The 27,660-nt window shown below is 29.2% G+C and overlaps 1 protein-coding gene across 2 annotated transcripts in view; it reads right to left on the bottom strand.

The window, feature by feature from the left end:
* LOC129960188 (protein O-GlcNAcase-like) overlaps nucleotides 1–27,660 on the bottom strand; it is a 56,433-nt gene that overhangs the window by 11,429 nt on the left and 17,344 nt on the right. The window contains exons 9-14 of one of the 2 annotated variants that reach the window (XM_056073406.1): nucleotides 23,992–24,045; nucleotides 19,427–19,512; nucleotides 4,441–4,545; nucleotides 2,912–3,003; nucleotides 2,606–2,804; nucleotides 1,248–1,410 (exon numbers count right to left, since the gene is read on the bottom strand). In XM_056073406.1, coding sequence (XP_055929381.1) covers nucleotides 1,248–1,410; nucleotides 2,606–2,804; nucleotides 2,912–3,003; nucleotides 4,441–4,545; nucleotides 19,427–19,512; nucleotides 23,992–24,045 — 699 coding nt within the window. The remainder of the gene's footprint in view (nucleotides 1–1,247; nucleotides 1,411–2,605; nucleotides 2,805–2,911; nucleotides 3,004–4,440; nucleotides 4,546–19,426; nucleotides 19,513–23,991; nucleotides 24,046–27,660) is intronic. The other variant, XM_056073407.1, reaches the window with a different exon arrangement.

Here is a 27,660-nt window from a genome sequence, read left to right as displayed (position 1 = left end):
ATTATTTTTCTCTTCCACACCCCTGCAGTCAAATCATATTACACAACACATTTTTTCTCCTCAAGAAGATTATTCAAAATGTGGGGGGGGGGAGAAATTGAACGTTAAAGATAGACATTTCCAGACTAAATGCTATATAAGCAATTTTTAAGCAGCTACGTTCATCATGAGATTATATCACATGAATTTCAATGTAAGTATTTAGAGTGAGAGAAAAGAAAAAGAAAGAATAAGAAGATTCAAAAGATTTTTTTAAATTTACTTATTCACATCTCTAATCTGCACCAAACCACAATTTATCTTAATATGCAACAATTTTTTAAAAAATTTCAGCCATGCAGCGAACTGTCATTATGCGTACTAGTGCTTATACGAATCCACATACAAGCCACGAGAAATAAATAATAAAGCTTAGATGGCATATAGTATTCGGCAGATATTCAGTTTACTTACAGAGTTGTTCGAGACAGACCTTCCTCAAACGGAAATAGAGTAACCAGAACCCACAAAAACAATTATTGTAATAACACAAATCTATGGGGGGGGGTATGCAATACACCCTCAAAGTAAATTTCCATGTGGTGCAGTACTTGAAATAAATTCTGAAATGCTTCATGGAATTTTCTGAAATGCTCTCATAAATAATGAAATATCTCAGCCCTTTATATCCACAATGATCTAAGTGAATATTTTTTTTTTTTTTTTGGCTTTAATTCATTTAAAGACATAGCAATTGAAAAATGTATTTTAAAAAAACATGCCACTTTAAAAATAAACTTCCGACGCGTTGCTTGTGAATTTTATGGTTTATTTTGAAAATTTATAGCACAATCCTTGTACTCAAAATGCTGTATATCACTGTAATAATTATCAAAAATGTTACATTATAATTATAATCATTTTACTTATAAGATAAATCACCATTTAGTTATTAGTTACAAATTAATTTTTAAAACAGATAATACGTTCGTATTAAAACTTCATTGATGTTTTTAGTTAAAAATTGTTGTATTTTGTCTTGTTGCCTTTCTTTTTAAAATCAATTTTTCTTATATCTAATTTTTACTATGCTAACAGCTTCAATTTAGTTCCATCATCATTCTCGTCTTTTTTTTTAAACATGCCAGCTTTCGTCGGTTACTAATTATTCCCTGCTTCAGTAAGTAAAATCAGTCAAGGTCCTAAAACAGTATATACTTTAAATTTCAGGTCAAAAAGTGTAGGGGAATGAAAACTACTTGACTTACCATTAGCTTTCAAAGTCGATAAAATGCAAGTAAGCATACGCTTAGGTACACTTGGATCACTCACAGTAGGTAGAATGTTCATTCTTAACGTTGAAGGATGATGCACATAAACTATCTCAGGAGGGCCTACTTTCTGACGATTGTAGAAACCAGCTATTATTTCCTATAAGATTTATTTATGTTATAGCAAATGTATTTAAAAGTTCATACAGATGTTTAAAACAACATTAAGTGTCTTACTTTATAGTGTAAAAGAGATTCGATATGAATCATGAAAAATAGAATATCCTGAAAAATTTTGACAAAATTGGAAGTACAATATTCAACATCTAAAAAAAAAATCACAAATATGTCATGTGAAACAAATGTTTACCCTCAAAAAACACTATTTATACATGCAAAGGAGTTGCAATGTTGTTTTTAAATAAATCATGTTAGGTAAGCACAAATAGAGTAACAAGTGATTGAATATTAAATTAAAATAGTATTTAAATAGTGTTTTGTCTCCATGAAAGTTTTAATTTATAAATCTATAAACATTTCCAAATTGGGTATGATTATCTTTCAAATGAATTCTAATATTTATCATTTAATATCAAATACCTCTTATTTATTTCCAAGCATTTTATTTGAACCAAAACTGCATTTCAAACTGTTTCAAAGAAATTAAAATAATACTTGAGAAGCGACAGTGGATAACTGCATTTATTTACAGCTTTGTCAACAACAGATTTGATTTATCTAATCTGACCCCAAATAATTATCTATTTGTGATTGAACAAATTTTCGCTTTCGGTTTTCAGTATTTCATTTTAAAAAATCATCTAAAAATTCAAATATATGTTTTATACATTTTACTTGATTTATTTAGTCATTTTGTTTAAATCTTCAATTTTATCCATCGTCTTGCTCAAAAACAACAGCACATTGTATTCAGAAATTTCAATTAAAAATTACTTCGACGGATAACTTTAATTTCAAGTTATTAGTATAAAGTACAACAGGTATGAGTATGTGAGCAATTTTGGAATTTTATTACCAATTTGATGGTGGAATCAGCTTGACAAAAAGGCGGCTGGTCTCTAGTAAAAAAGAGATATCTAAATACAAAAAACACCCTAAAAAATACTTTTTTTCTGCAAAAAAAGTAAACCAACAAACTTGTCACAGAAATCTACTTTTTACTGTCGGAATTGTATTTACAGGCATCCGACTGAAAATAAAAATTGTTCAAAAGCAGTTTTGTATTGACTTAAGTCCTTTTTTGCCCTTTTGTGAGTTACTTGCTGTTCACATAATATACAATTCCGCAGATAATTCCGAGTTTAAAATAATACAAAGATCACCCTAAAACTTACTTCGGCAGGAGTTAACATCTCACCACTCGCTTTCTTCGGCGCAGGATATTTTGTAAGAAGTTCTGGTATCCAACACATTTCAGATTTAGTTTTAAGTTGTCGGGCATCTAAAGCAGCCAAAGCATAACCACAAATACCATTCTCATCCTCAACAACAAAGCAGTATTCTGGACTCAGACATAAGAAATGTCCAACTAATCTAAAATTAAAAAATGATTAGTTGGCTTTAAAAATTCGTACATGAGCTTCGATACTTTAAATTAATAATGCATCTGATGAATATAATCATTTTATTTGTATACATACTTGTCACCAATCAAATCTGGATATTCTGGAAAAACTTCACTACCATCCATTCCATCATCACATGTTCTTCTACACACATCATATACTTGAGCCTATTCGTAATCAATGCAAATCATGAATACAATAAGCATATAACACTAGATATAATTTGAAAAATATTTCATTTGGGTTATTATATTTTTCATTGTCCTTAAAATTATTCCATTTGGGTTATTATATTTTTCATTGTCCTTACATTAAGAATAAAAATCGAAATAGAAACAATCAACGGTTTACTCCTTATAACTCTGCAATATATTAATCTACAAAGAATCTTATTGTTTTAAAGCAACTAGACTATGAACTGAAATCTCGATAAATCATGAAGAAAAATACAAAAATTAAATATTAATGCAGCAAAATTTCACAAGAAAAACTATATTTTATGATTTATATTATGTTATATCAGTGCAAAGATGGATTGTAAGGGAATTATATTGTGCTTTATTATTATTATTATATTGTGCTTTAGAATTAATGTTACATTTACGTTTATTCAAAATTGAAAGGCATTCATTGAAGCTTAATTTATAGCAGAATTACTTTAATCGCTAATTTTGTTAAATATGTATCCCTTAAGCACAATTCTTAAATTTTGAAATTAATATTTTTATGTCAAAATTTTAGAAAGATATTGATTGACATCTTTTATTGAACCAAAATCAGGTTCCTTAATATATGCACTGTGCTATCCGTTTTCTGCAGGTTATAATTTAAGAATGCTCAACGAATTTTAAGAATCCTCAAAGACACAATTTTTTATCAAGAATTTCTGTTATCTTTTCACAAGTAAAAATGCTACTTCCTCAAGTAAAAGTACATAAGGAAACAAATGCTTCTTCAATCATTTTTAATTTCTGTAAGTACCAAAGAACTTGCAGTAACAAAAAAACGTTTTCACTCAAAATGCAGCAGCAGCACAGCATATTCAATTATTACGATGAAATGCGCCCTTGTCAGTTTATAATTGTTCAAATGCCACATATTTATATCATAATGTACAAGAAATTTCAAAGAGAAAATTACGACGACTCGTAAAAAATCAGTCGACAGCAACAGCATAATCATGTCAAATTTTAAGATGTTATGAAGAATAGCGCTGATCAAATGCAGCTACAAAATGACAAGATTGTGCTTTCATTAGTCTTCTCTTTTGCCACAAACACACCATCTGTTACTTCTGACAGAACTAAATATTTTCAAAATGCTTAATTCATTTTTTCAGTTGCATATACTATAAATGTTATTTCATGATGAACGCCTATGATTACAGATTGAATACAATAGCTTTGAATTATGTATGTAGAGATTAAATTGTTAAATAATTAATCAATTGTTACTGATGCATTCATATTTCTAGCACATCTAGCATCAGCTTTTTTCATGTCAAGCATGCAACTGATTATAAATTCAATAAATCTGCTATAATAAAATATTGAAATTTAACAAATAGGTCTCTTTTTACAAAATCAATCTCACAAGTTTCTTACCTCATCAGATGGCAAATAAGGACGGATAGTGTAAATTTTATTATTTGGTATTTCAGGAGATTTATACAGAAACAAATCATTCACACTTTCCAAGGGAAGAAGATGCTAAATAAATAAGAGAGAAAATATAAGAATTCCAAGCTAAAATAAAAATTTCTCATATAAATTTCAATTATTACGTCCACATTACTCTAGAAAATATACTAGAGATATACAAAAAAAGTGTGAAAATGATATATATATATATATATATATATATATATATATATATATTAAAACCTAATTTAAACTTAATTAATTTCTTAATTTTTAGCTCCATTCAGCAAATATTAACTTCATTCTAAAATACTCTCTCATTTCCTGATCCAATTCCACTTTTTCTATTTAATTAATGCAACAGAAAGCTCTGTAAAAATGCTTTCGTCAGCGGTTCCCACGCTCCGAGTGAAAGGATACAAAATTGCTGATCTAAACAAATTCTTCTAAAAGATCCCTATGAATCCCTTACCTGTGATTGACACGTGTCCCTATTAAAATCTCACAGTATATATTCACAGGGATAAAATTTTCATTGGCTTTTCCTCATTTCGTTTTGTACCGTTCTGTGTTATGCTCGTCGCTTCTGCTTGTGCATAATTCGTGCCTTCCGGGAAACAATAAAGCGAACTTAAAATTCAAAGTCTTCTTCTCTGTTTTCCGCCACGACTCTGCTTCAAAAATTATGCTTACATTTAAAGAGTCGACAAGGATAGTTTTCTGTGCAAAATTGTCAAATGAATTAAAATTAAATTCCTGGGAAGAGAGGACTTGACTTGCCGTGGCTCTGAAGTTGGTTCCGTACTGTCTCGGCCGCGCTGTCTCCCGTGGCTTAGCTTCATCGGCGCCTTCTCCCTGCGGTTACACCGCTGAAGTTTCACGCCAGACGATGCAATATCTTCTGCCATCCGTACTCCAGGTTCCAGGTCTCGTTGAATTACCATGGCTTCCTTCACTGCATTCCGTAACCTAAGACCTCTTACGGCATTCCTGCTCTGCTGTTCAATAAATACCCTTGTGTTTGTGATTATCCTTATCTTGAAGAAGTTGAAAGCTCCTTGCCTGTGCCAAATTGAATCATCCAAATCACATGTGTTATATTATCACCACAATATAATATTCGCCTGCTTTACTCTCCAGTGCCAGTCCAGTGCTCAAAATTGCCTTTTGTGATTCCTTAAAAAGTGATTAGTGTTTCCTGACTCAACGGGTGAAAATTAAGATTTATATTGTGTTTTTCTTTTGATTTTCCATATTTAAATTTTAGAATTACTGCAAATTATATTTTTATAGTATTATTTAAAATATTAAATTTTAGTCTTTTATCAAATCTATTTTTTTTTAATTTTATGCATAAATTTATAATTTTTTTTTATTTGAAATATACTTTAATGTTGTTAAGATCAGGAAAAATGACTGACATACATAAAACAAATGTTTCTAACCTTCAGAGTCAAAGTTCAGAAAATAAAATTGATAAAGAAGAAAATGATCAAATAGCCCAAGAACTCTCCATAATCCCTTTTGATTCCGAAAAGGGAATGAAATTTACGGTTGGGATATTTCAATAAAATTTGTCGGGAGAATAACAAAACTGACTTGTGGAAAACTAAAAATATTGTTAAATTTCTTAAAGGGTCAGCCTTAACTCATTATATAAATAGTTGATCACATATTGATAATCTTGATGATTCATGCTGTCTACTAAATAAGCAATTTCTTCACCCGAATATTGTTAATTTTTCTGACTTTTCACGGCTTAAATTTGATTCAAAAAATGCTAAATTAGATTATTATTTTCATAAAAAATTAAATAGTGGTAGACAATTAGGTCTTAATCCACAACTGGTTTTGGAAGGTCTTACTGATAGACTGCCAACTCAATTAAAACAACTGGTAAGCATAAAAGCCACTTCTATCCCTACAGAATGGCTTACAATAACAACTAAACTATTAAAAATGGAAGAACCGTCAGTATGAAATCCAGGCAGGAGTATTGAAACCCGAATCAGAGCAAGACAACCAGCTTTTTTTATACCTAGACATTATTTTAATTATAGATTTCAGCATTCCTTCGTACCTCGAACTCAAAATAATTTTAGACAAAATTAGCAAAATTCAGTGGGGTCACATCCAAATAACTTCAATAACCATAATCATAATTTTTATTTCCAACACAGATTACCATCTTCTCCATGTATAATTTGTACTCAAAAAGGTATTCCAAATGTCTATCATTGGACACAAGTCTGTCCTTTTCAACAACCCCAATTTCCGACAAATGTTCCAATAACAGCTAATTTGACTTCCCCGTGCACTGAAGTCCCTCTTGGCTGTTATCAAAATTCTAAAATGAGACAATATTCTTCTTATGAGGCCCCTGACACAGTTCAGTTAAAATTACTAGTGTCCGGACACATCTCAACTTTACCAAGTCTAGCTAACTTGGACAATGTTTATAACCCTCATACCAATGTAAATATTGTTATTGACACAGGATCTACTGTTTCAATTATATCTGCAGATATTGTGAAAAAACTGTATAAGAAAAAATGACCTAAATAAGAAAATCAAATTCTATATTATGGACGATCCTTTACCATATATCATCTTAGGACTTCCAGGTTGTAGTTTATATAAATTAATTATAGATTGTGATAAAAATAAAATATTTCAAAATGGAAAAATAATTACCAACTTGCATATCAATAATAATTATATATCTTTATGCATTGTTGAAAATAATAACACTGGTGATAATACAGTCAAGGTAATGAATAGTTCAGAGAAAATTTTTCTACCTCTGTCTGTAAACAAACTATCTGAATCTATGTTATCACTTGTGTCAGAATATTATCATGTGTTTGCAAAAAATAAATATGATGTTGGTAAAATAAGAACGGAACCTTCCAGAATAAATTTAACATCTGATTTACCAGTTTCATAAAGGGCTTATAGAACTTCTGCTAATGATGAAATTGAAATAATTAAGCAAATAAAAAATTTGTTAGATGCAGGGTTAATAAATGAATCTACGAGTAACTATTCCTCCCCTGTCACATTAGTATATAAATGAGATGAAGATAGAAAAAGTCGTCTTTGTATTGATCATCATACAATTAATTCCCTTTGCAAATCTGAGGCAAAGCCTCTCCCTAGAATAGATACTTCATTAGATAAATTAAGTAATGGTAAAGTTTTTCCAACTTTGGATCTTGCAACTGGATATTGGCACATACCCTTGCATGAACAAGATAAGAAAAAATTGGCATTTGTAACTACTAAAGGTTTGTATGAATTTCAAGTACTACCTTTTGGCTTTAAAATGCACCTGCAATATTCAATAGAACTATTAGTAAAATTTTAAATAAATATAAATTTTCAAATTTTGCATGTCACTATTTTGAAGGCATAGTAATTTTCTCTAATTCATTAGAGGAACACTATGATCATTTAAAACAGATTTTTCAAATGTGTGAAAAAGAAAATATTAAATTAAAATTTTCTAAATGTGTATTTGCTCAAGATAAAATTAATTTCTTAGAGTATGAAGTCAAAGAAGGATGCATTTCTCCAGATAATCATAATATTGAAAGTATTGAAAAATTACAACCTCCAAAATATGTTAAAGAACTTCAAGGTTTTCTTGATTCTGTAAATATTTATAATAAGTTTATTGATTCTTATGCTAAAATTAGAGAGCTCTTAAATAATCTTCTAAAAAAAGATACACCATGGCACACATGGGACAGAAGACTGTCAAAAGGATTTTGAAATATTAAAAAATAAATTAATAACTAAATCAGTGTTACAACTATATAACCCTAATTTACCTCTTCATGTTTTTTGCGATGCATCTCAAGTAGCCATTGGAGCTGTTCTAAAAAAGCCTGACTGTTTTGGTAAGTTACATCCTGTATCTCATCTTTCAATAATTTTATGCCTTATGAAAAAAATTATTGTATAACTGAGTTGGAATGTTTAGCAATAGTAAATGCTCTTGATAAATTTTATTATTTACATGGGAAAAATTCATAATTCATACTAATCATGCTGCTCTTGTTTGGCTTAAAATTGTTTAAAATTTAAGGGGAAGGTTATTTCGTTGGTCTTTAAAATTAAGCATGTTTGATTACGAAGTTAAATATTTAAAGGGAACTGCTAATGTTGAAGCTCATATGTTATCAAGCATGCTACAGCTCAATATCTTCAACATTCTGTGCATTTTCGGGAATTAGATAAGATAAAACACTATCAAAATTTAGACAATTTGTATAACACTAAATATAAAAATATTAATTATGTACTTGTAGTTAAAAAGAAAAATTTGTTTAAAATAGTTGTATCTTTTTCTCTTACAAGAAAAGTTTTGCAAAATGCTCATGAACAATTTGGGCATTCAGGCACACAAAAAAAAATAAATTTAATTACTCCTCAATATTATTGACCCCATATTATTCCAGATATTGCACTTTTAGTTAAACATTGTGATATTTGCCAATTAAATAAGAAGAAAATGCAAAAAAAATTTGGTCTTTTACAGGCTGTGCCCCCCCCCCCACCACCACACACACACACACACACACACAGACAGAGATCGTCCTTTTGAATGTCTTTCTGTCGATACTGCTGGTAGAATTAATTATTACAATTCAACTTAAAAATTTCTTCATATAGTAATTGATCATGCAATTAGATATGTTTGGGCTTTTCCTTCCAAAAATGAAAATTTTGCAACTTATATTAATATATCAAAGCAGATTTTCCAAATTCAGGTACCTTCCAAATTATTAACCGATAGAAATGGTGCTTTTACCTCATCTAAATTCACACATTTCCTCAGAAATTACAGTGTCGAGCATTTGTTAACATTTTCACATCGTCCACAAACTAATGGGAAATTTGAAAGAGCTAAGAAGTCAACAGTAACTAAATTAAAATGTAAGGTCAATTCTTCTCCTACAAAAATTCCTTGGACTAGACTTTTAGAACAAGTAATCAATGAATATAACTTAACACACCATTCTGTTACAAATTTCCTCTTGCATATTTGTGATTGGCGCTTTACCTTATTTTCCTCCCTTAACTCAAAATAAATCCTATCCTCCAGTAGAAGAAGCTAGAAAATTAGCTAAAGATAATACCATAAAATATCATGATAAAAATAAAATAAGATATGATGCTAGATTTATAGATTCTCCATTCAAACCTAGTGACATTGTAATGTATGAGGAATTTAATTATCCAAATCGTAGAAAATTATCTCCAGTATTTTCAAGTTCATATGAAATAGTAACTATTGTAATGATATTTTAAAATCCAATTTAAACTTAATTAATTTCTTTATTTTTTGCTCAATTTAGCCCACATTAACTTCATTCTAAAATATTATTTTATTTCCTCATCTCATGGCACTTTTTCTATTTAATTCATTCAACACGAGTTCTAAAATTGCTAAATCGGCTAAATGCCGACAAGTTCTCACCCTCTGAGTGAAGGAATAAAATATTGCAGACTTAAATAAGTTCTTCTAAAAGATCCCTATGATTCCCTTGCCTATGATTGACACGTGTTTCAAATCCCTATTAAAATCTATCTCGCAGTATATATTCACAGGAATAAAATTTTCATTAGTTTTCCTCATTTCGTTTTGTGTAGTTTTGTGTCGTGCTCGTCGCTTCTGCTTGTGAATAATTCGTGTCTCCCGGGATACAATAAAGCGAACTTAATAATTCAAAGTCTTCTATTACAAAAGGAGTTTTTTCTTTTTTTTTTCCTTCAAATGTTAGCCAAAATATTAGTCTAAAATTATATGCTGTATTGTTTGATAAGAAACTTTTCAAACCACTGGCATTAATTGTTGCAGATCTCCGATTCTCAAAAACTAGAATTAAAACCTGAGTAGTTTTATTTACGCAGAATTTTTACAGATAAGTTTATTTTAAATTAGTAACATACATGAGAATAAAATCGAAATTTGATTAATTTAAAGGCACCAACTTTTAATAATTCTAAAATACAGCTTAAAATTAAACGTGACAGACAGCACATTGTAATTGATTTAATAAAACAATGGCCATAGTAATAAACTCAATATATGAAAATATTTCAAATTTTCATAAATTTTTAGAATTTAATATTCTTTCTGTGCGAGTCCAATGAATTTATATAATTGCATCATTTTATGAAAAATTCAGTTATTTAATGAAATATTTACTGCAAACTTTATACTACAGAAAAATTATACTTTAAACTTACACTTTGGTTATAATAAAATGAAATCCGTTGGGTAAAGTTATATCTGCTCCTCAAAAGTATTTTGCTTTTAAAAATATATGCACGGTGCAGCTTTTTACTCTTTCGTACACGAAGTATATATACAAAGAGAAAATACTTTAATTGTCAAAAAATTCGATAGCGAAATTTGAAAAAATATCTCCATATTTCAGACCTCTCTGGGTCCATAAAACACTTCTTTGGCATTATACCTGCCTGTCTGTGAACAAGATAACTCAAAAATGTTTTGACCTAGATAAATAAAATTTGGTATACGGGCTAATTCCAAATTTGCAGTTTCTACCAAATTTTGAATGCAATTACTTAAGAGGAAGTCTATCTACTCAGCTGTCCGAATACAAGTTAGCATGATTAACTATAAAACATAATGAGCAAGATATATAAATCTTGGTATACAGGTTTAACATCCAAAATATCACTCTTACCAAATTTTGAATCAAATCTGTCAAAGAAATGACCATTTGCAAATTTAAATAAACGCAATGACTTAAATAAATAAATGAAATTTAGTGTGTGATCTTGTTACTAAAATTGTAGTTCTTTGCCAAATTCTGGTTTCAATCGGTCAGACAGAAAGCGCAAAATAAATATTCAATTTCTTGGTACTACTGTATTAACCGCACACCGGTGATTGATCGCAAAAAATATGCCTATTAAAAAATGCTTAAAATGACGCATTTGATACAGAAGTTCCGGTTTTCCTCACTATACTACGAAGCTCATGACTCTCATGTGAAAACTCTGAAGATAAAAATATGAGCATTTGTGATGCTTACAGCCTTGTCCAAGATCCATGACTTATTTATTACAGTATACAAGTAGGTTTTGAAGAGATCATTCCTGCTGTTTTTTATTGGTGATGGTGGTGGTGGTATATTTTAATAAAAAAGACTCGACATAAATCGAAGTTATTTTTTTTCTCTGTGCTATAGTTCAAACTTCATATTTAGTCAACAGTAAACTTCCTATATTTACCTAAACTAAGAGACTAGGATATTTCATCTTTTAAAAATATATTTTATGTTCATAGATGCACCTTGATGACTTGCTTATCATAAAATGGTAGGAAATAAAGCTGAATAACATTCACAAATAAATGTTAATAGATTACCTGCAAAATAAAAGAGAGAAACAGTTGGAAATTAGTAATGACTGATTCCCATTCAAAACTAGGCGATTGTAGATGAACATAAGTCGTTATCAAGGGACAAAATATCCTTAAATAATTATTGTAAGAAGGAAAATGATTAGTCTTGTAGCTGCACTAATCTATCCTTTGGACATTAAGCTGAAACAAAATGTTAATTTTAATTTTTATCACTGAAACTAAAGACCAGAAAACAAACTACACTGGCCTCGGTAAAACAGCCTCAGCACATTGTATAAGTATATAAGAAAATCAAGGGAAGACCACTTCTACTAGCTGTCTTGTGTTATGCATAGGGTGAAATTTCTTTATACAATGCCTAAAATGCAGCACTCGTGCAGTAAATGCAGCTTCTCCCACTTATTTTATTATTCAGAAACATCAACAATCCTTTAGAGAAAAAATACACATTAAATAATTAGAATTCATTCGTAATATGTATTTATTTTATTAGCTAACTATGGCACCCAGTCTTTTCACTAGGATTAATGGTTACTAAAATTTTTAATTAAATATTTTATATAACTTAACGGTTTCTTCAGCAAAAGCTTTTAAGCTTTAATATACACATAGCAAAACACTTTTATGCTTCCAGTCAATTCAGGCCGTTATATTCATTTTATAACGCATTTCTCTTACTTTCTGTCAACTCTACAAAAATTCGTGAAAAGTAGATACAGTCCGCTATTTTTAACCTTTTAACAATGTAAGCTAATTTCTAATCTAAAACAATGTAAAATTTGGCCCTTTTCTTCATGTTAATAGTTTTTAAAATATAAATTTAAATCTCAGAATTAAGCAAATCTTATTTAAATTTCAGAATTAAGCACTTATATAATTTTCCTGTAATTTGTTTTGCCAATTAGGATTTGTGTTAAGAATAAAAGTTTAATTTCACTATTTTGCTTGCTTCATTATTTCATTATATTAATAACGATAGTAATTCGGATTAAAAAATAAAAACGAAAAATATCTACCACTTTAAATAGGAATTTTTATAATAACTTTGGTTTTCTTCCAAAATTTTTACGCTTATGTATTATCGTTCATAATACGCTTAATGTCCGTTTATAATTCCTACATACCTTTGTATTTTTGTTGGAAAATATACTTATAATATTTTTCAAAAATTGATTAAATACAGAAAAAGATTTATATGCAAAAAAAATTGCATCATTAAAAAGTTTTTTTTTTTTTTTCAAGATTACTAGGCGGTTCCGCCTCCTGCTCGCTTATGCTCGCCAACCCCCAGGAACTGCTAACGCAGTTCCTCTCAGATCGTTTCGCTCACTCGCCATCTACTAAACCACTTTAGTCTAGCAACAGATATATTCAGATTCAATTTATTCCAAAATATGATAAAACACTGAAAGAAATAAAAAAAATGTGAAGCAAAAAGTACATTCAAAAATTGAACCTTAGAAAAGTTCTTTGTAAACACAAATAACTTCTCATTTAGGAACTATATACATCCGCCTCAGAAACAAATTCAAAAAAAATTGTGCTTTGCACACAATTTTTCAAATTTGGGAACTATACCATAGAAACAGAATAAAAATGTGATATTTACTAAAAAACAAATTGTCTGAAAGCAGCTATATTCAAATTCAGTCCATTCCAAAATAAGATAAAAACAATGAAAGAAATAAAAAATGTAAGGCAAAAAGTACACTCGAAAATTGAACCTTAGAAAAGTTCTTTGTAAACACAAATAAGTTCTCATTTAGGAACTATATACATCCACCACAGAAACAAATTTTAAAAAATTGTACTTTGCTCGCAATTTTTCAAATTTGGAAACTATACCAAAGAAACAGAATTTAAAAAATCACTATTTATAAAAATTTAGGGAAAGAGTGATTTGAAGCGTGAACAGTCAATGGCAGAAAACAGAGAAAGACATGTTAGGGAAGAGATAATGTCCTGAAATACGTTGACAATTAGAAATTGAAACCTGGAATCATGATATATTTCTGACTTTTTAAAATTGATAACCTTGTGCAAAATATTCAAAACTTTTTTGACAACAAAAAAAATACATTCAATCTGTTTTGAATGAAATGCTGTCCATAGAATTTAGAAATTAAAAATTTTTATACCAGTCAGAAATCATTTGTTTAAAATTTCTTGGTATACACAATTTACTATTTCCCTATTTGATGTTACAACAGTCACAGAGTCAAAGGATTTAATACGTGAGAAGCCCATGACTAAAAGCAGAATCATTTAGCATCAAACAAATTTTTTCAAAGGTTTGTCCTTGTGCTTTATTAATAGTCATATTAAAAGCCAAATGAATTGAAAACTGCTTTCGTTTAAATTTAAATACCATATTGCTGTCAGAAGGTATAAGGGGTATCCGGGTGTAAAATACGTTTCATCATTTGCAGAATTAATGCATTTTGCCTCTATGATACGTTGCAATTTGGTTACAAGTAAGCGAGTTCCAAAGTACAAACCTTTGGTTGGAGCTGAATTTTGCAATAACAGAATAATACATCCTATCTTTAAATACAATTTATATGGTGGCATTCCTGTAGGTGTTAAAGAATTAAGAAATTCTACAGGAAATATTAGTCGGTCATTAGGATCATCACTAACTATGTTATCAACAGCTTCATAAATAACTGTTTTCCCAGGCAAGCATGTCAATACCTGATTATTTATTTATGGAAGCGTCATTAGTAACAGTTAGAATAGCTCTACCTTTTAGTTCTTGGGGCATAACTGTGCTGAAATTTAAATCTCCAAATCGTTGTTTTACAGGATTTTGTTCTGAAGGATAACAAACATCTGGGAGCATAACAGTATCTCCACTCTTTCCTTCACCGACTCCCAATAACCAATTTGAAAACTCTCTTTCAGTTTTTAGGGCTCTCACGTTTTTAACTAAATTTAGTTTAATAAATTTAGACCACAGATTATGCTTTTTTAAACAACTGGCTACAGTTAAAGATCTTGAACCTTTCAAAACAACTGTTAAAACTTGCCTGAAGTCACCACCAAGCAAAATAACTTTACCACCAAATGGCACAGAACAATTAGTAAGATCCTGCAGAAGTCTGTCAGCAATAAACGCATGAACATGCGCCATGGGTGCTTCACCCCAAATTATTAATTTTATTTCACAAATCAACTTAGATTCTTGTGTGTTTGGCTTAAGTTTGCAAGTTGAACTGGCATTTAAAAGGATGGGTATTTTAAAAACTGAATGTGCTGTCCTTCCACCACTAAGCAAAGTAGCAGCTATACCCGTTGAAGCAACTGGAATTATGTGATGCCCTTTTCCCCTCATTGTGGCAAACAACGTATTATAAAGTAAAGTTTTTCCTGTGCCTGCAGGGCCATCCAGAAAAAATAATTTTGATGCATCTTCCTTGTCCTTATATATAGATTTTAATATATGATATGAAAAACTAATTTCTGTTCTTCATTAAGTTTTTAATTAATCTGTCCTTTCAGTTGTTATTCTAATGCATCAAAACACGGCAAAATTGAAAGAGCATCTAGCAGATAAACCGTAGGTAATTTCAAGTTTTTAAGATTTAAATTATAATTTTTAAGAAGGTCTTCAATTTCTGCAAGTGCATATTGAAATCCACTATTTTCAAAATATTGCCAAATAAAATCCTCACTAAGACTATCTTTATACTGAAAACAAAGTTTTGGAACATCATTTACTTCCCCGAAACCACAAATCATAGCAAACAATAAACGTAACTGAAATGGTACTCAAGTTTGTATTGCTTCATTCATTGTGCCATACCAATGTTGATCCCCCTCAAGTAATCCTTGCATTTGACATGCTTGCTGAAAAGTATTGCACACAATTCCATCAACAGTTTTTAAATCCTCATAACTTAGAGCTCCCAATTTTCTTAAAAGTAACAAATGCAAATAATATCTTTCTGACTCTTGAATGTTAACCACAGGCATTCTTCCAATAACCTGTTCATCTCCTCGTTGTCGTTTTTGCCACTTCATTGTACTTTTATTGAAAGTATAATAATGAGAAATATCTGTATATAAATAAATGTGAGATTCTTGATCATTTTTATTAACCTAAAATCATGCAGTAAGAGTTGTTTGTTTTGTAGCAGTTCTCGAAACAGCTTGTTCTTCTTGCTCATCTTCATAAACAACAGTCTGTTGACCAAGCAAATGAATAGCTAATCACACAACAGTATGAAATTTTTCTGATAAACTAAATTCGTTCAAACGCTACATAGCTTCTGGTGCACTAAAATATCTCCCATCTAGAAACGATAAAATCTCACCATGATCAAGGGTATTTTCTTTCTCAAATCTTATTGAGGTGCATCATGTCCTTTACACACATATTTATACAGATACTTGACACTTCTAATTGAAGCACATACTTCCACATTAATATGAACAATGAATTTTTTTGAAAGCCAAGGGATATAAGGTACAACCCATCGGTTATCCAAATCATACCTACCTATTCTGACAGATTCTGTACATTTTCGTTGATACGTATGATACCCATTAATATTCTCTTCTGTTTTTGCCCTAAACTCTTTTGGATATTGTTTGGTGCACGCACCTTCTCTCATACATGGTGAGTTTGGATTCAAAGCACCACATGGACCGTGAATCACACATCTAGTTATGATTTCAAAAAGTGTTGGGTCTGCAGTTAGATCTGGTAGCTCTGCACTAATATATTTGTCAATGTCATCTTTATTACGAATTTTAGAATAAGGATGTAATGTTAAAAGAATGTGGGCATGATGTAAACCTCTTTTTTGGAACTCAATGACATAAATATATGATATCATGCGACCAAACAGATTTCTTTTAATAATATCATCTAAAAGCTCAGAACAATTTCATTTTAAAAATACTTACAACTATATCTGGTCTATCTTCTGGGCGTTGTAGTCCTTTTAGCACATTTAAAATATCCATCCATGTTGGGTTACAGGTAAATAGCACAAATAAATCAGGTCGACCAAATTTTCTTTCTTGATTATTACGCAAATAATTGAGACGTGATCCTTCAGTTTTAACACAGGTATCGACAATGTACTACTGCTGGAATGTACTCCACTGTGATGGAGAATGATAAAATTACTTCTCACAGAAAGTCGGTAAGAATAAAATTGTAGCTGGGTGACTCGAGTGTATTTTGCGGATCTTCCTTCGGCAGAATGTTCCATATTTATGTTCCAACCTAATTCTCCTCTTGGAAACAGCAAGGGATAGACCATGGGATCACAACATTGGTTTAATAGACAAATATTTTTGCAGTTAATACCTACAGGATAAATACAGATGTCTCAATCAGCAGGTGGTTCACCATTATCTCCAAACATATCGCTGCAATTTCTGTTTTTGTTATAGGTTGGTTATATCTACGTATATCTAAATTTCCAGTCTCCATGAAAACCCTCCTGATATTTGTAGCTGTATTTTCTTCAATTATACTATGCGTCTGCAGGTAACAATCGATGAACGGAATGATTACTCTCAATTCAATCTTTCCATCACACAGAGCAAACATCTTCATTTCTTCCCATGCGCTTTTCAGTGGCTTCACTGGTATCAAAAACATATAACTGACCATAACCTTGTTTGTTATGACAACTGTATAAAGGAGAAACCATGTGGTATATCTGATCATGAATCCTATAGCAATATGGCCCTGTTCCAGGAGGAAGCTTAATTTGAGCTCCCATGGAAGCAAAAGCTAAAGCAGAATTATATTCTCTTATATGCTTCCGATAGCTTCTTCCTTCGATTGAATCACTGCTCAGCAAGTCTTTCAATATTTCCGGTGGATTCAACAGATGTTCCAAAACATTTTTTTTTTTTTTAATCATGACAACATTTCGTGTATTTGCCACTTGAATTTACTTCTTTTCCCAGTAACGTGCCTGGCAAAAAGAACAAAGCCCTGACATAGCCCCAAAACTATATTCCTGTAGTACGGAAACTTCGCTCCGTACACATAAACGTTTAACCCTATCTCGTTCATTACGACTGGATCTTCTCATGAATGATTCCCGAGAATTTTCATTCGATCTGCCTTCTCTTTTTCGACGATTTCGTTTTAAAATCGATACGGCACGACTTAAAACTCATCGTAAAAAATTGTGTTCGATAATTTTTCGTTGAGAATAGCATTCGCTTGAAATCTTATCAAACCGCGTGTTGATGTTCCCGGGTAAAGTCGAAGTGTTGTTGCCAAATGGCGATTAACAAATTCAGCCTGATTTTGCGTCCACGTAAGCGTTATATTATATATATATATATATATATATATATATATATATATATATATATATATATATATATAATGCTTTTGTATTGTAACATTTTTAGAAATTATTGCAGAAAACGCTAAAATTTTACCTAATTTTTAATCAATTCAAAATAAAATAAAAAAATTTTTTAATTACTATGGTGTGTATATATTCCCACTGCCCAAAGTATATATAAAGTTTGGTAGTTCTCTAGGCCAAACAGTTTATCTGGGAAAGCACCAACAACCATAAAAACATTCATTCATTTTTATTATAAGGAAAGATTTATGAACAGACTTTTGCATGAAATCTTTTTCAGAATTTGGATTAAGCACAAATGATGGTATTAATAAATAAAAGGGCTTTTAAATGGTTCTTAAAACTTTCAAATATATGTAAAAAGATTATGCATATTTCTATTAAACCCTTTTATATTGCATCCGAGATCAAACCATGGCCATCTTGGAGGATCCAGAAAAAAGAGGGTATCGCTTCAAAACAGAATGGAAGAAAAGTGGATTTTCCTTAATATGGAATGCACTATTGAATCTAATTTATTAATATGGCATTATTAAGATTCGTAAATTATGTTAGTAAATTTGGCATTACTAAGATTTCTATTGGCCAGAGGATAGGGAACATCAATTTCCCTAAATAATGAAAACCAGTAGGAAGTCAAAATTTTACTTCAAATTTTGAACAACTCAGAATAAAAATAGATTTACCATATTTACTTAACTGTTACAACAGTTTCCCTAAAAAAAAAAAAAAAATTAATTATAAAAAATCAAATTCTTTAAATAAATACTACAAAAAGATTGAAAGTATATCTCGAAACAAGTAGGTATCGGCAGTTTCCCAAATTTTAGCTATAAAGAAACAAGACACTGTTTGTATTCTTAATTAATATTTGAATATCTTAATTTATCAACTTGCATGAGCTGATAAAAATAAAATCGGTTTTGAAAACCAGTGAAAAGAGCATTCAGAGATGAAATGTTACTTCAAAATCTAAACTTTAAAATACTATAAAAGAAATACATTAAAATAAAGGCAACAAGGAAAAATTTTTTTAAAATGCATTAAAAATAAATTGCTGATTTGGATAATTTTTTAAAAAATTATTCAATTTACTACAATTATGACTGGGTGCAAAATATTTTAATTTTACATTTTTAAAAAAAGCGGAACTAAAAAATCCAGTACCAGAATTATAAATATAGAAAAAAATACTTACTTGTAATTCAGCTGTAAGACCACCCAAAAATGACCACGGTTCTTGTTCACCACTCATAAATGTTTCTTTGTAACCTTTAGAAAACCCTAATTTAAGAAGACAAAAAAAAAAGATTTTTAGGGGCGGAGGGACTTTTTTTATGAAGCTAACACTTTATCATGCAATTTTTCCATTAGAAATTTTAGTTGTTTTAAATATTACGTCACTGACTAATTAACTGCACGTTTTCACAAACTAGAGCACAAAACTAAGATTTTTTTTTTTTTTTTTTTTTTCTTTTTCTAAATGTATCAAGAATAGATTTCATATGCAAAAAGAAAACAAAAAATGAGGAGCTTCTTATCAAAAGCAAATGTAATCATTTAACAATGTTTTTCAGAAAGCACACACACAAAAAAAAAAAAGAAAAAAATTGAAAAATTCTTAAAAGGCTGTTTTTTTTTTCCCCCTTTGCTTTTTCTAACCAACAGCTTTGTTTAAAGACCATAGTCTATGATACCAAAAGAAACTGACAAAAAACATCTTGAAAGACAGTTATGGTAAAAAGCTTCCTATTTGCATTTAATTTTGATTTTAAGAAACTTTTTATACCAAGTTTTGAAAAAACACCAAAACCTGTTTCTTAAATTACTTTCAAAGTTCCACTGAAATGAAAATTTCCAAAAAACATCTTTTAATCTTAAAAGATGGCATAGTTGTCATCCAGATATTTGCAATCTTCAAAGTCCTCATTCAAAATGCTATCGTTTGAAAAATCATCTGTAACATTCTGGAATCATTTTAGTTCTACAAATGTTGATCAATTTTAACAGAAATGGATAGTAAGTAAATATCTCAGATTTCCTCCCCCCCCCCCTTTTTCAGTTATTCTGTTCTCATGCGGAAGAGTAATGTTAAATCACTTTCTCACTTTACTTTTTTTTTTAATTAAACTTCTAACTCTTAACCAGAATTGAATTTGTATGCGAGAAGAATCTGACTTTGAAATCAATTTTACCCTTTCAATACCAGGTACCTCTTTACATTTTTTTCCCCTTGAATATATGTCAGGAACTTTGTTGTATACATCTGAAAGCTTTTCTTTAAACTGTATACTTGCTACTCTTATTCCAGTCAACAAACAATTCCATTATCTTCAAAAACCCTCTGCCGATTCCCAAATATATTTAATATGGGAATGTGACCACCAGTATCAGCACTTCATGATTTAAAACAGTATATCTTCTTCCTGTATTATCACTTTCACAATTCTCAATAATTTTGTTATTGACATGTCTATGACAAATGATAAAAAATAAACTGCTGAACACTTTTAAACTGCTGAAAAACTGCTGAATAAACTGAACACTAATAAACTGCTAAAATGCTTATAAACTGATGAACACTTTTAATTCCATTTTCAGAAAATACATTGAGGAAATCCATCAATGGAAGTATGTCAAGATGTTGCACCTCTGGAACTTATGCATCCAAATATGCCACGTAAGTGCCATGTCCTGACTTATTTTCTCATCTACTGAATAAGAAACCTTATGATTTAATTTATTATCATTATGAGAGACAGTGAAGCATCATAAATTCTCGGAATTATGACTGCATGATCAGGGTTTATCTTTTAAAAACTACAAAGTTAGTTTTGACTCGCCATCATTCAGATTTTTCGTTTGTTCTATAGAATTGTAAAGGTGTTTTCACTTCCTTGAACAACAGTTTAAGTCTTTTTAATGGTCTATTTTAAAATGCTGACAAACAAAAACAATGGTTTCTAAATGACTCATGAAATCACATTGTAAATGAATATAATCAATGAATGATGATTGAGGTTCAGGTTAATGGAAACCTTAGTTGCAAAAGCTTATTATATCTTAAAGAACAGCGAATTTTATCTTTAAAATATAAATGAAATTTTGAAGAAATTTACAAAGGTGCTAATTATTTCATAAAATATTAGATAAGGAATAATCTTTCAAAAGCATATTTAACTTCAGAATGATGTCACTAACAATGCCAGTTTTTATCACCTAATGGTCAATTAAAACTTGAAAAGACAATTTGTAACGAACGGGCAAACTTCAAAGAGATGTAGTTTTGAGATCCCTTGAAAGCATTGTGCATATATTAAGTTTTGAAAAGGAAAAAGAAAAAAAAAAAGGCCAAATTAGATATAATGAGTTGATTGATTTATTCATCTTTATTAAAAGCATTTAGCAAAACGGCAAATTTTTTTCGGAAATGGATATATTTAGTTTTATATAAAAAAAAAAAAAAAAAAAAAAAACGTTAAGAACTTTAGGGAGCTCTCAAAGAGGAAAAAAGTTAATTTTCTGACAAAATGTGATTGCACTCTAGTACAGTCAGGTAAATGATTACAAGATAGTAAAAAATTGTATTTCAGAAAAAAAAGTGGAGGTTCACTTTTGATAAATAGCTCCTCAATAACTTTTAGTATTACAGAAAGTTAATATGAAAAAAATAATTTTAAAAAACTAAAAAATACCTGGTAAATCATACAAAATCAATATAGTGTTTCACACTTGCTCCTCAAAGTTTTTGACTTGAGTAAAGGGAAAAGATGGACAAATTACTTTTTTTTTTTTTCTTTTGCTTATTTTTAAAATAATATATATTGAATTTAGGGCCTTTAATAAATTTGGACTTCAGTGGGTTTGAGAAAAATTCTTGTCAACATACATATAAGAGATATCAGATGAAACAGGAAAGAGAATACGCTTCCAGCAATTTATACTACAAAACTACAGCCTTACATTAAAATATACGACAGTTCGATGCTTACACCTAACGCTCAAATGTAATGATCACTTAATAGTTAAAAGAATTTTAATTTATTTAAACCTCAAGTTTCTGAGAGTTAAATCTGCATATCTCATTACAAAAAAGGGAATTTCTATTTCATCTTAAATATACGATGAAAATTATAATAGAAAAGGACTTCATACCATTATAAATAAATTTATTTTATTCATTCAAATGGTATTCACATCATCACAAAAAAAAGTATTTCCTGTAAAATTTAAGACCTTCACAAGTTTTCACTTGAAACTTTTGAGAAGATTTATAAAATTATAAATTTGAGAAAGACCTGAAAAGAATAGTTCACTGGTGTTCATTATTTTTTCCCTATTTTCCGCAATATTACTAATTACATATTAGCTCAGAATCTTATTGCTAAATGCTACCTATGCATTTTTAAATATAATTATCTTATTAGAAATTGAAAGATACTTATTTTGCCATATAAGAAAACTACTCAGTGATATAATAAAATAATTTGGTTTTTAAGATGAATACTAATTCTGGTTACAAAACTGTATTATGTCCATCTTACCATCCACTCACTCTAACATAAATTATGAAATTTTAAAAATTTATGAAACACAAAATGAAATACGCTATAATACTTGCAAAATCAGTACAGTGTTCAAAAAATACAAAATAATGCATTCTTCCAACCAGGTGTCTAAAAAGAAATAAGAGAAAAGTTTCATTTAAAAAGCCATGAATTCATAAAAAGTTGAAAATTTCATAGTTATAAATGCACTTTTGATTCAGAACACATGTATAAAAACAAGGATTATTTTATATCAATTAATTCTCTCAGTCATCGAAGATTTATCATGCAAATTATAGCTTAATGTGATAAGTTAAGTAAAACAAGCCTTCCAATGCTAGGAAATCATGAACAAGTTTCTAGCAACAATATGCAAATAAAATAATTCAAATTTCAGATTAAAAAAATTAGTTTCAAAAGATCCTAATTATAATGCTATTCAAAGGATGCTGTTCAATACCAAAATTTATAAATACATAACAGCAAATAAGTCATTAAAATAGCAAACAAGACATAACATATCCATAAAGAAAAAAAGGAGGGGGAAATACATGTCATGAAGTCCTTAACAAAACATTGCAACTTTATTTATTTAAACTTATTAAAATTTAAATAATTCTCATTTATTTTACTAAATTACTTCATTATAAAAATTTCATATTGTTTTGTACAAAAGCAGGGAGAAATTTAATACAGCTCAATAAAATATTCAAAATGACAGCTACTTTTATCTCTATTTCAAAACCAATTGTTGCAATTTGTTTGTAAATAAATCACATTATTAATTAATATTAAAATTACTAGTAATAATATATAATAAACGATTATATATAAATATATTCATGGCCTTTTAAAAAAAACTTTAGATATAAATCGATCAGATCCACCAGCAATCATATCTACCTAAGAAAGTGCAAGTGTGATTAGTTATTGTTGATGTGCAGCTCATTTGTATTACGAAAATATCAACAAATCATCGAAGACAAGAATTGAAACTGAAATGCTGTATCTTAGATCAGGAGTTTCCATTTCTGTAATGCAGCATTTACAGTTCAATAACACTTGCAAAACAAGCAAGCAAGCAACCACAGAAAGTAATCCAGATTGTGAGAACACCAAACTATATAAATATCAAAATGTTCAGTATTAATGGTTAAAATCTGTTACCACACAGAAGGCAAACACTGAAAATTTCAAAAACATCATAGACGCATACATGTGAATGGAGAAGACATCAAACTGGACACAGGCAAAGGAACACGACGAAGAGCTAAAGAAATAAAAAAAAAAAAAGATAATTTTTTTTATAAATGTGCCAGAGATTTATAGTTAAGAGTATCATATCCAAAATATTCAAATGTGCACAATTTTAAATAAAGCCTAAACCACATCCAAACTATAAAATTACTACTAAAGAATTCTTATAAAATTAACTTAAATTACAGCACTGTACAAACTAATAAAAAAGTAATAATTTTAAGGATGATAAATGAAAATGTGTAAAAGCTTTAAGTCGCATATATTAAAGTAGGGTGATGTGAGCTAATGAATCAGAGGAATTCTACTTAAAGTAAACAAACAGTATTATACTGGGCTCGAAAAATAAGCAAATGCAAATTTAAAGGCATACAAATATGGCTTAAAAACAAAATTAAAAAGACTCAAATGGAAATTTCAGGTAATTGTTCTTTAAAAAGTTGACACAATCTTTCAATTAAGATATTTTTTAAAATTTTAATATAAGGTTTTGAGAATGAGGAAGGTAATTAATTATTGCTTGCACACAATTGCAGAATATAGGCATTCAAGTTATTAGTATGAAAATATTTTTGCTTTCAAATCAGAAAAATAAAAAAATTCTATTAATAAGAAAAATATCTTACAATGCACTTTTAGCTAGATCTGCTCTACTAGAACTGCCAGAAGTGATACAGACTTGGCAATAAACCAAAATTATTTTATCTCAGACTATTTGTTAGCGGGATAATTAAGAAGAATGCTTTTTAAAATACATATAGTAAGTAAATGATGGTTTACAGAAAATATAGTACTAATTTAAATGCATTGCAAATAATAAAATGTTTCTGGACATTTGGATAAGCAATAATTTAATAATCTTTATAACTGAAAAAAAAAGTGAAGGGAAAAAAATGATAATTGACAAGGCTTTTTAGAATTAATATACATATACAAAAACTTGAGGCAAAGAAGCTTTGATAATATATAATTTGGTAATACTTTATGGGAATAGTCAGAAAAAATAATACAAAATATAAAAGTAATTTCAAAAATTTCTTAATATGTTAAGTAATAGAATTGAAGTTTTAATTCAAGTAATTGAATTAAAGTTTCTTCATATTCACAATTATCAAGGGATAGAATTTAAGAATACAGCAAGATTTCAAATACCCTCATAAATATTGAATAATGTTTGTGCAAGAATCTATGTTAGCCAGATTAAACACCTTATTTTAATTCATGACTGAATAAACCCAGCAACATGCTTAGGAGTATCAACATATTGATAATAAGTCTCTCGACAAAAGAACGGACAAGGCTCTGCAGAATGGTTCAACAGTAATTGGTTTTGATCATTCAATATAACAAAATAAGTAGTCTAAAATTTTGCAGATATATCCTCACTTATTGAAACAAGAATGCTTCACAGTCACTAAGAGGCAGAAATATAACCGCTTCTTTGGGTGCTATCCTAACATAAACAAATTCAAAGATCTGAAATTGAACAATGATTCAACAGACCAAAGGGCTCGTTGTAACTGCTATGTGATCCAAACTTGGATAGTTCAGCACCACTGGTATCACTTAAAGAGTGTTAAGAAAAAACAAGAATTGTTCACAAATTCCCCTTTTACCATAAATGCTTGCTAGATAAGTGTTTACTTTTTGATAGCTTTGGTTTAAATAAAATTTTGGAAATGCCTCTCATTTTTAATGCTAATAACAAATGATGATGGAATAACAAATGATTATATTTTTTAGCTAATTTGTATTTCAATATCCACTTATCTTTATGAATTAGAACAGTTTTGATTACTATTATGCTTGGAAAAATTTTCTATTTTTTTGTATATATTGTCACAATTACCGATAGAATCTACCAATACATATTCACATACTGCAAAAGGTTTACTGTTCCCAAGACTACAGCAATAAAATGCAACATGCTTTTGCCCAGGTCTTCATACCATTTGATGCCTCATCTAAATGTACATACTTTGAATCATGGAAAGGAAATTCAGATGATAAAAGGATAGTGAAACAGGATTATCTTCAATGAAGAATGTGTTCTTTACTTATTTCAATTAAAACAATTTTGATTTTTTTTTTTTAAATCTACAAAAGATAATTTGCTTGAATGGAAAATCATTCATTCTTCACTATTATAAGCATTCTATTTTATATAAATCTCAAGGTCATAATTTTAGTACAATTTGAATGAATTAATTACAATACTGAATTGATAAGCAATATTTCTATAAACTGAAAATTAAATCTATGTAATAATAAGACTAATTTATAATATACTTGCATTTAAACAATATACATAAACCGATCCTATTGTTTAAAAAAATCAATGAATTTACAACTTTTGGCACTTTTTATCCGGTATTAAAATCAGAAACATGTACATCCATACAGAAGTTACAATACCAAAATATCTCCATTTAAGAAATTATAAACTAAAAGAAAAGTAATAATAAATAAACTAAAAATTCTCAAATAGTTGCATACTATGAATATTACCAAATGTTGAAACTGCAATACTACCATTCAGTATCATGTAAATAAATCACATGGTGACCAGTGACTAATGGGGCCAAATATTTAGTTTTACACATTATCCAATTCTTCCTGTACTTATTATTTCATAATCATCAACACTTCCCATAAACAGATAAACTCTAATACAATATTTACTAAGCAGAATAAATCTCATTAATCTGTCAATATTATTTCCCAAATAAGAAGGTAAACACTTTTTTAATATCTGTAATTAAAAGTTAAACAATTGGCTAATAAGGACTTCTGAAAATTAAAGTATATGTGAATAGTCTGAAATTTTCATATATATTGCATTTTTCAATTGTATGAAAAGATGTTGTGAACATTAAGGTATTCACAACTCTTTAGTAATAGTGAAAGATTGGTAAATATGCAGCAGTACATATTTACTAATGATAATTAATTATTAATGATAATATTAAATGTTAACAACACATGGCACATTTAGCTTCAAATTTTTAACATAAGATTAAGACCTACAATAATCATTCCAAATTTACGAATTAGACTCCATTTAATTAGAAATGGCCTAGCAAGGAGTATATATTTATATTAGAAAGTATTTATATTAGAAAGTATATATTTATATTAGCCATAAAGAGAGACGGAACAAAAACTAACCATGAACTACAGTAACTTAAAAACTATCCAATTTCCAAAATAAAAGACTTGCACAATATATTAAAAGGAAAGAATATATTTTCTGAAATATTGACCTACTTAGAATTTACTCCCAAATTCTAGTTGTTGAAAAATATTAACAAAACAAAAAAAAAACAATAAAACCATATAAAATATGAAACATACCATCATTGTTCAAACCTTTCATTTAAGAATTTGTTCACTTTTTTATGGGGGGGGGGCTTTTCTTTTTATATATTTAAATGACATTTTAGTGGCCTCTTCAAAGGTAGAACACAAAGAATCCAAGATTATTTTTTCTTAATCAGGGTCTGCATACAAATATTGCAAACCAGACATTAGCAGTTAAGTTTCTAATACATACAATTAGCCCAGAAAATTCAAAATTTCTTCTCAAAAGTGAGGTTAATATGAACTATAAATTGATAGAAATCAGCAA

The sequence above is a fragment of the Argiope bruennichi genome, chromosome X2 (assembly GCF_947563725.1).
Source record: "Argiope bruennichi chromosome X2, qqArgBrue1.1, whole genome shotgun sequence".
In the NCBI taxonomy this organism is placed as follows: Eukaryota; Metazoa; Arthropoda; class Arachnida; order Araneae; family Araneidae; genus Argiope; species Argiope bruennichi.
This window is presented reverse-complemented; position numbering and strand designations above follow the sequence as displayed.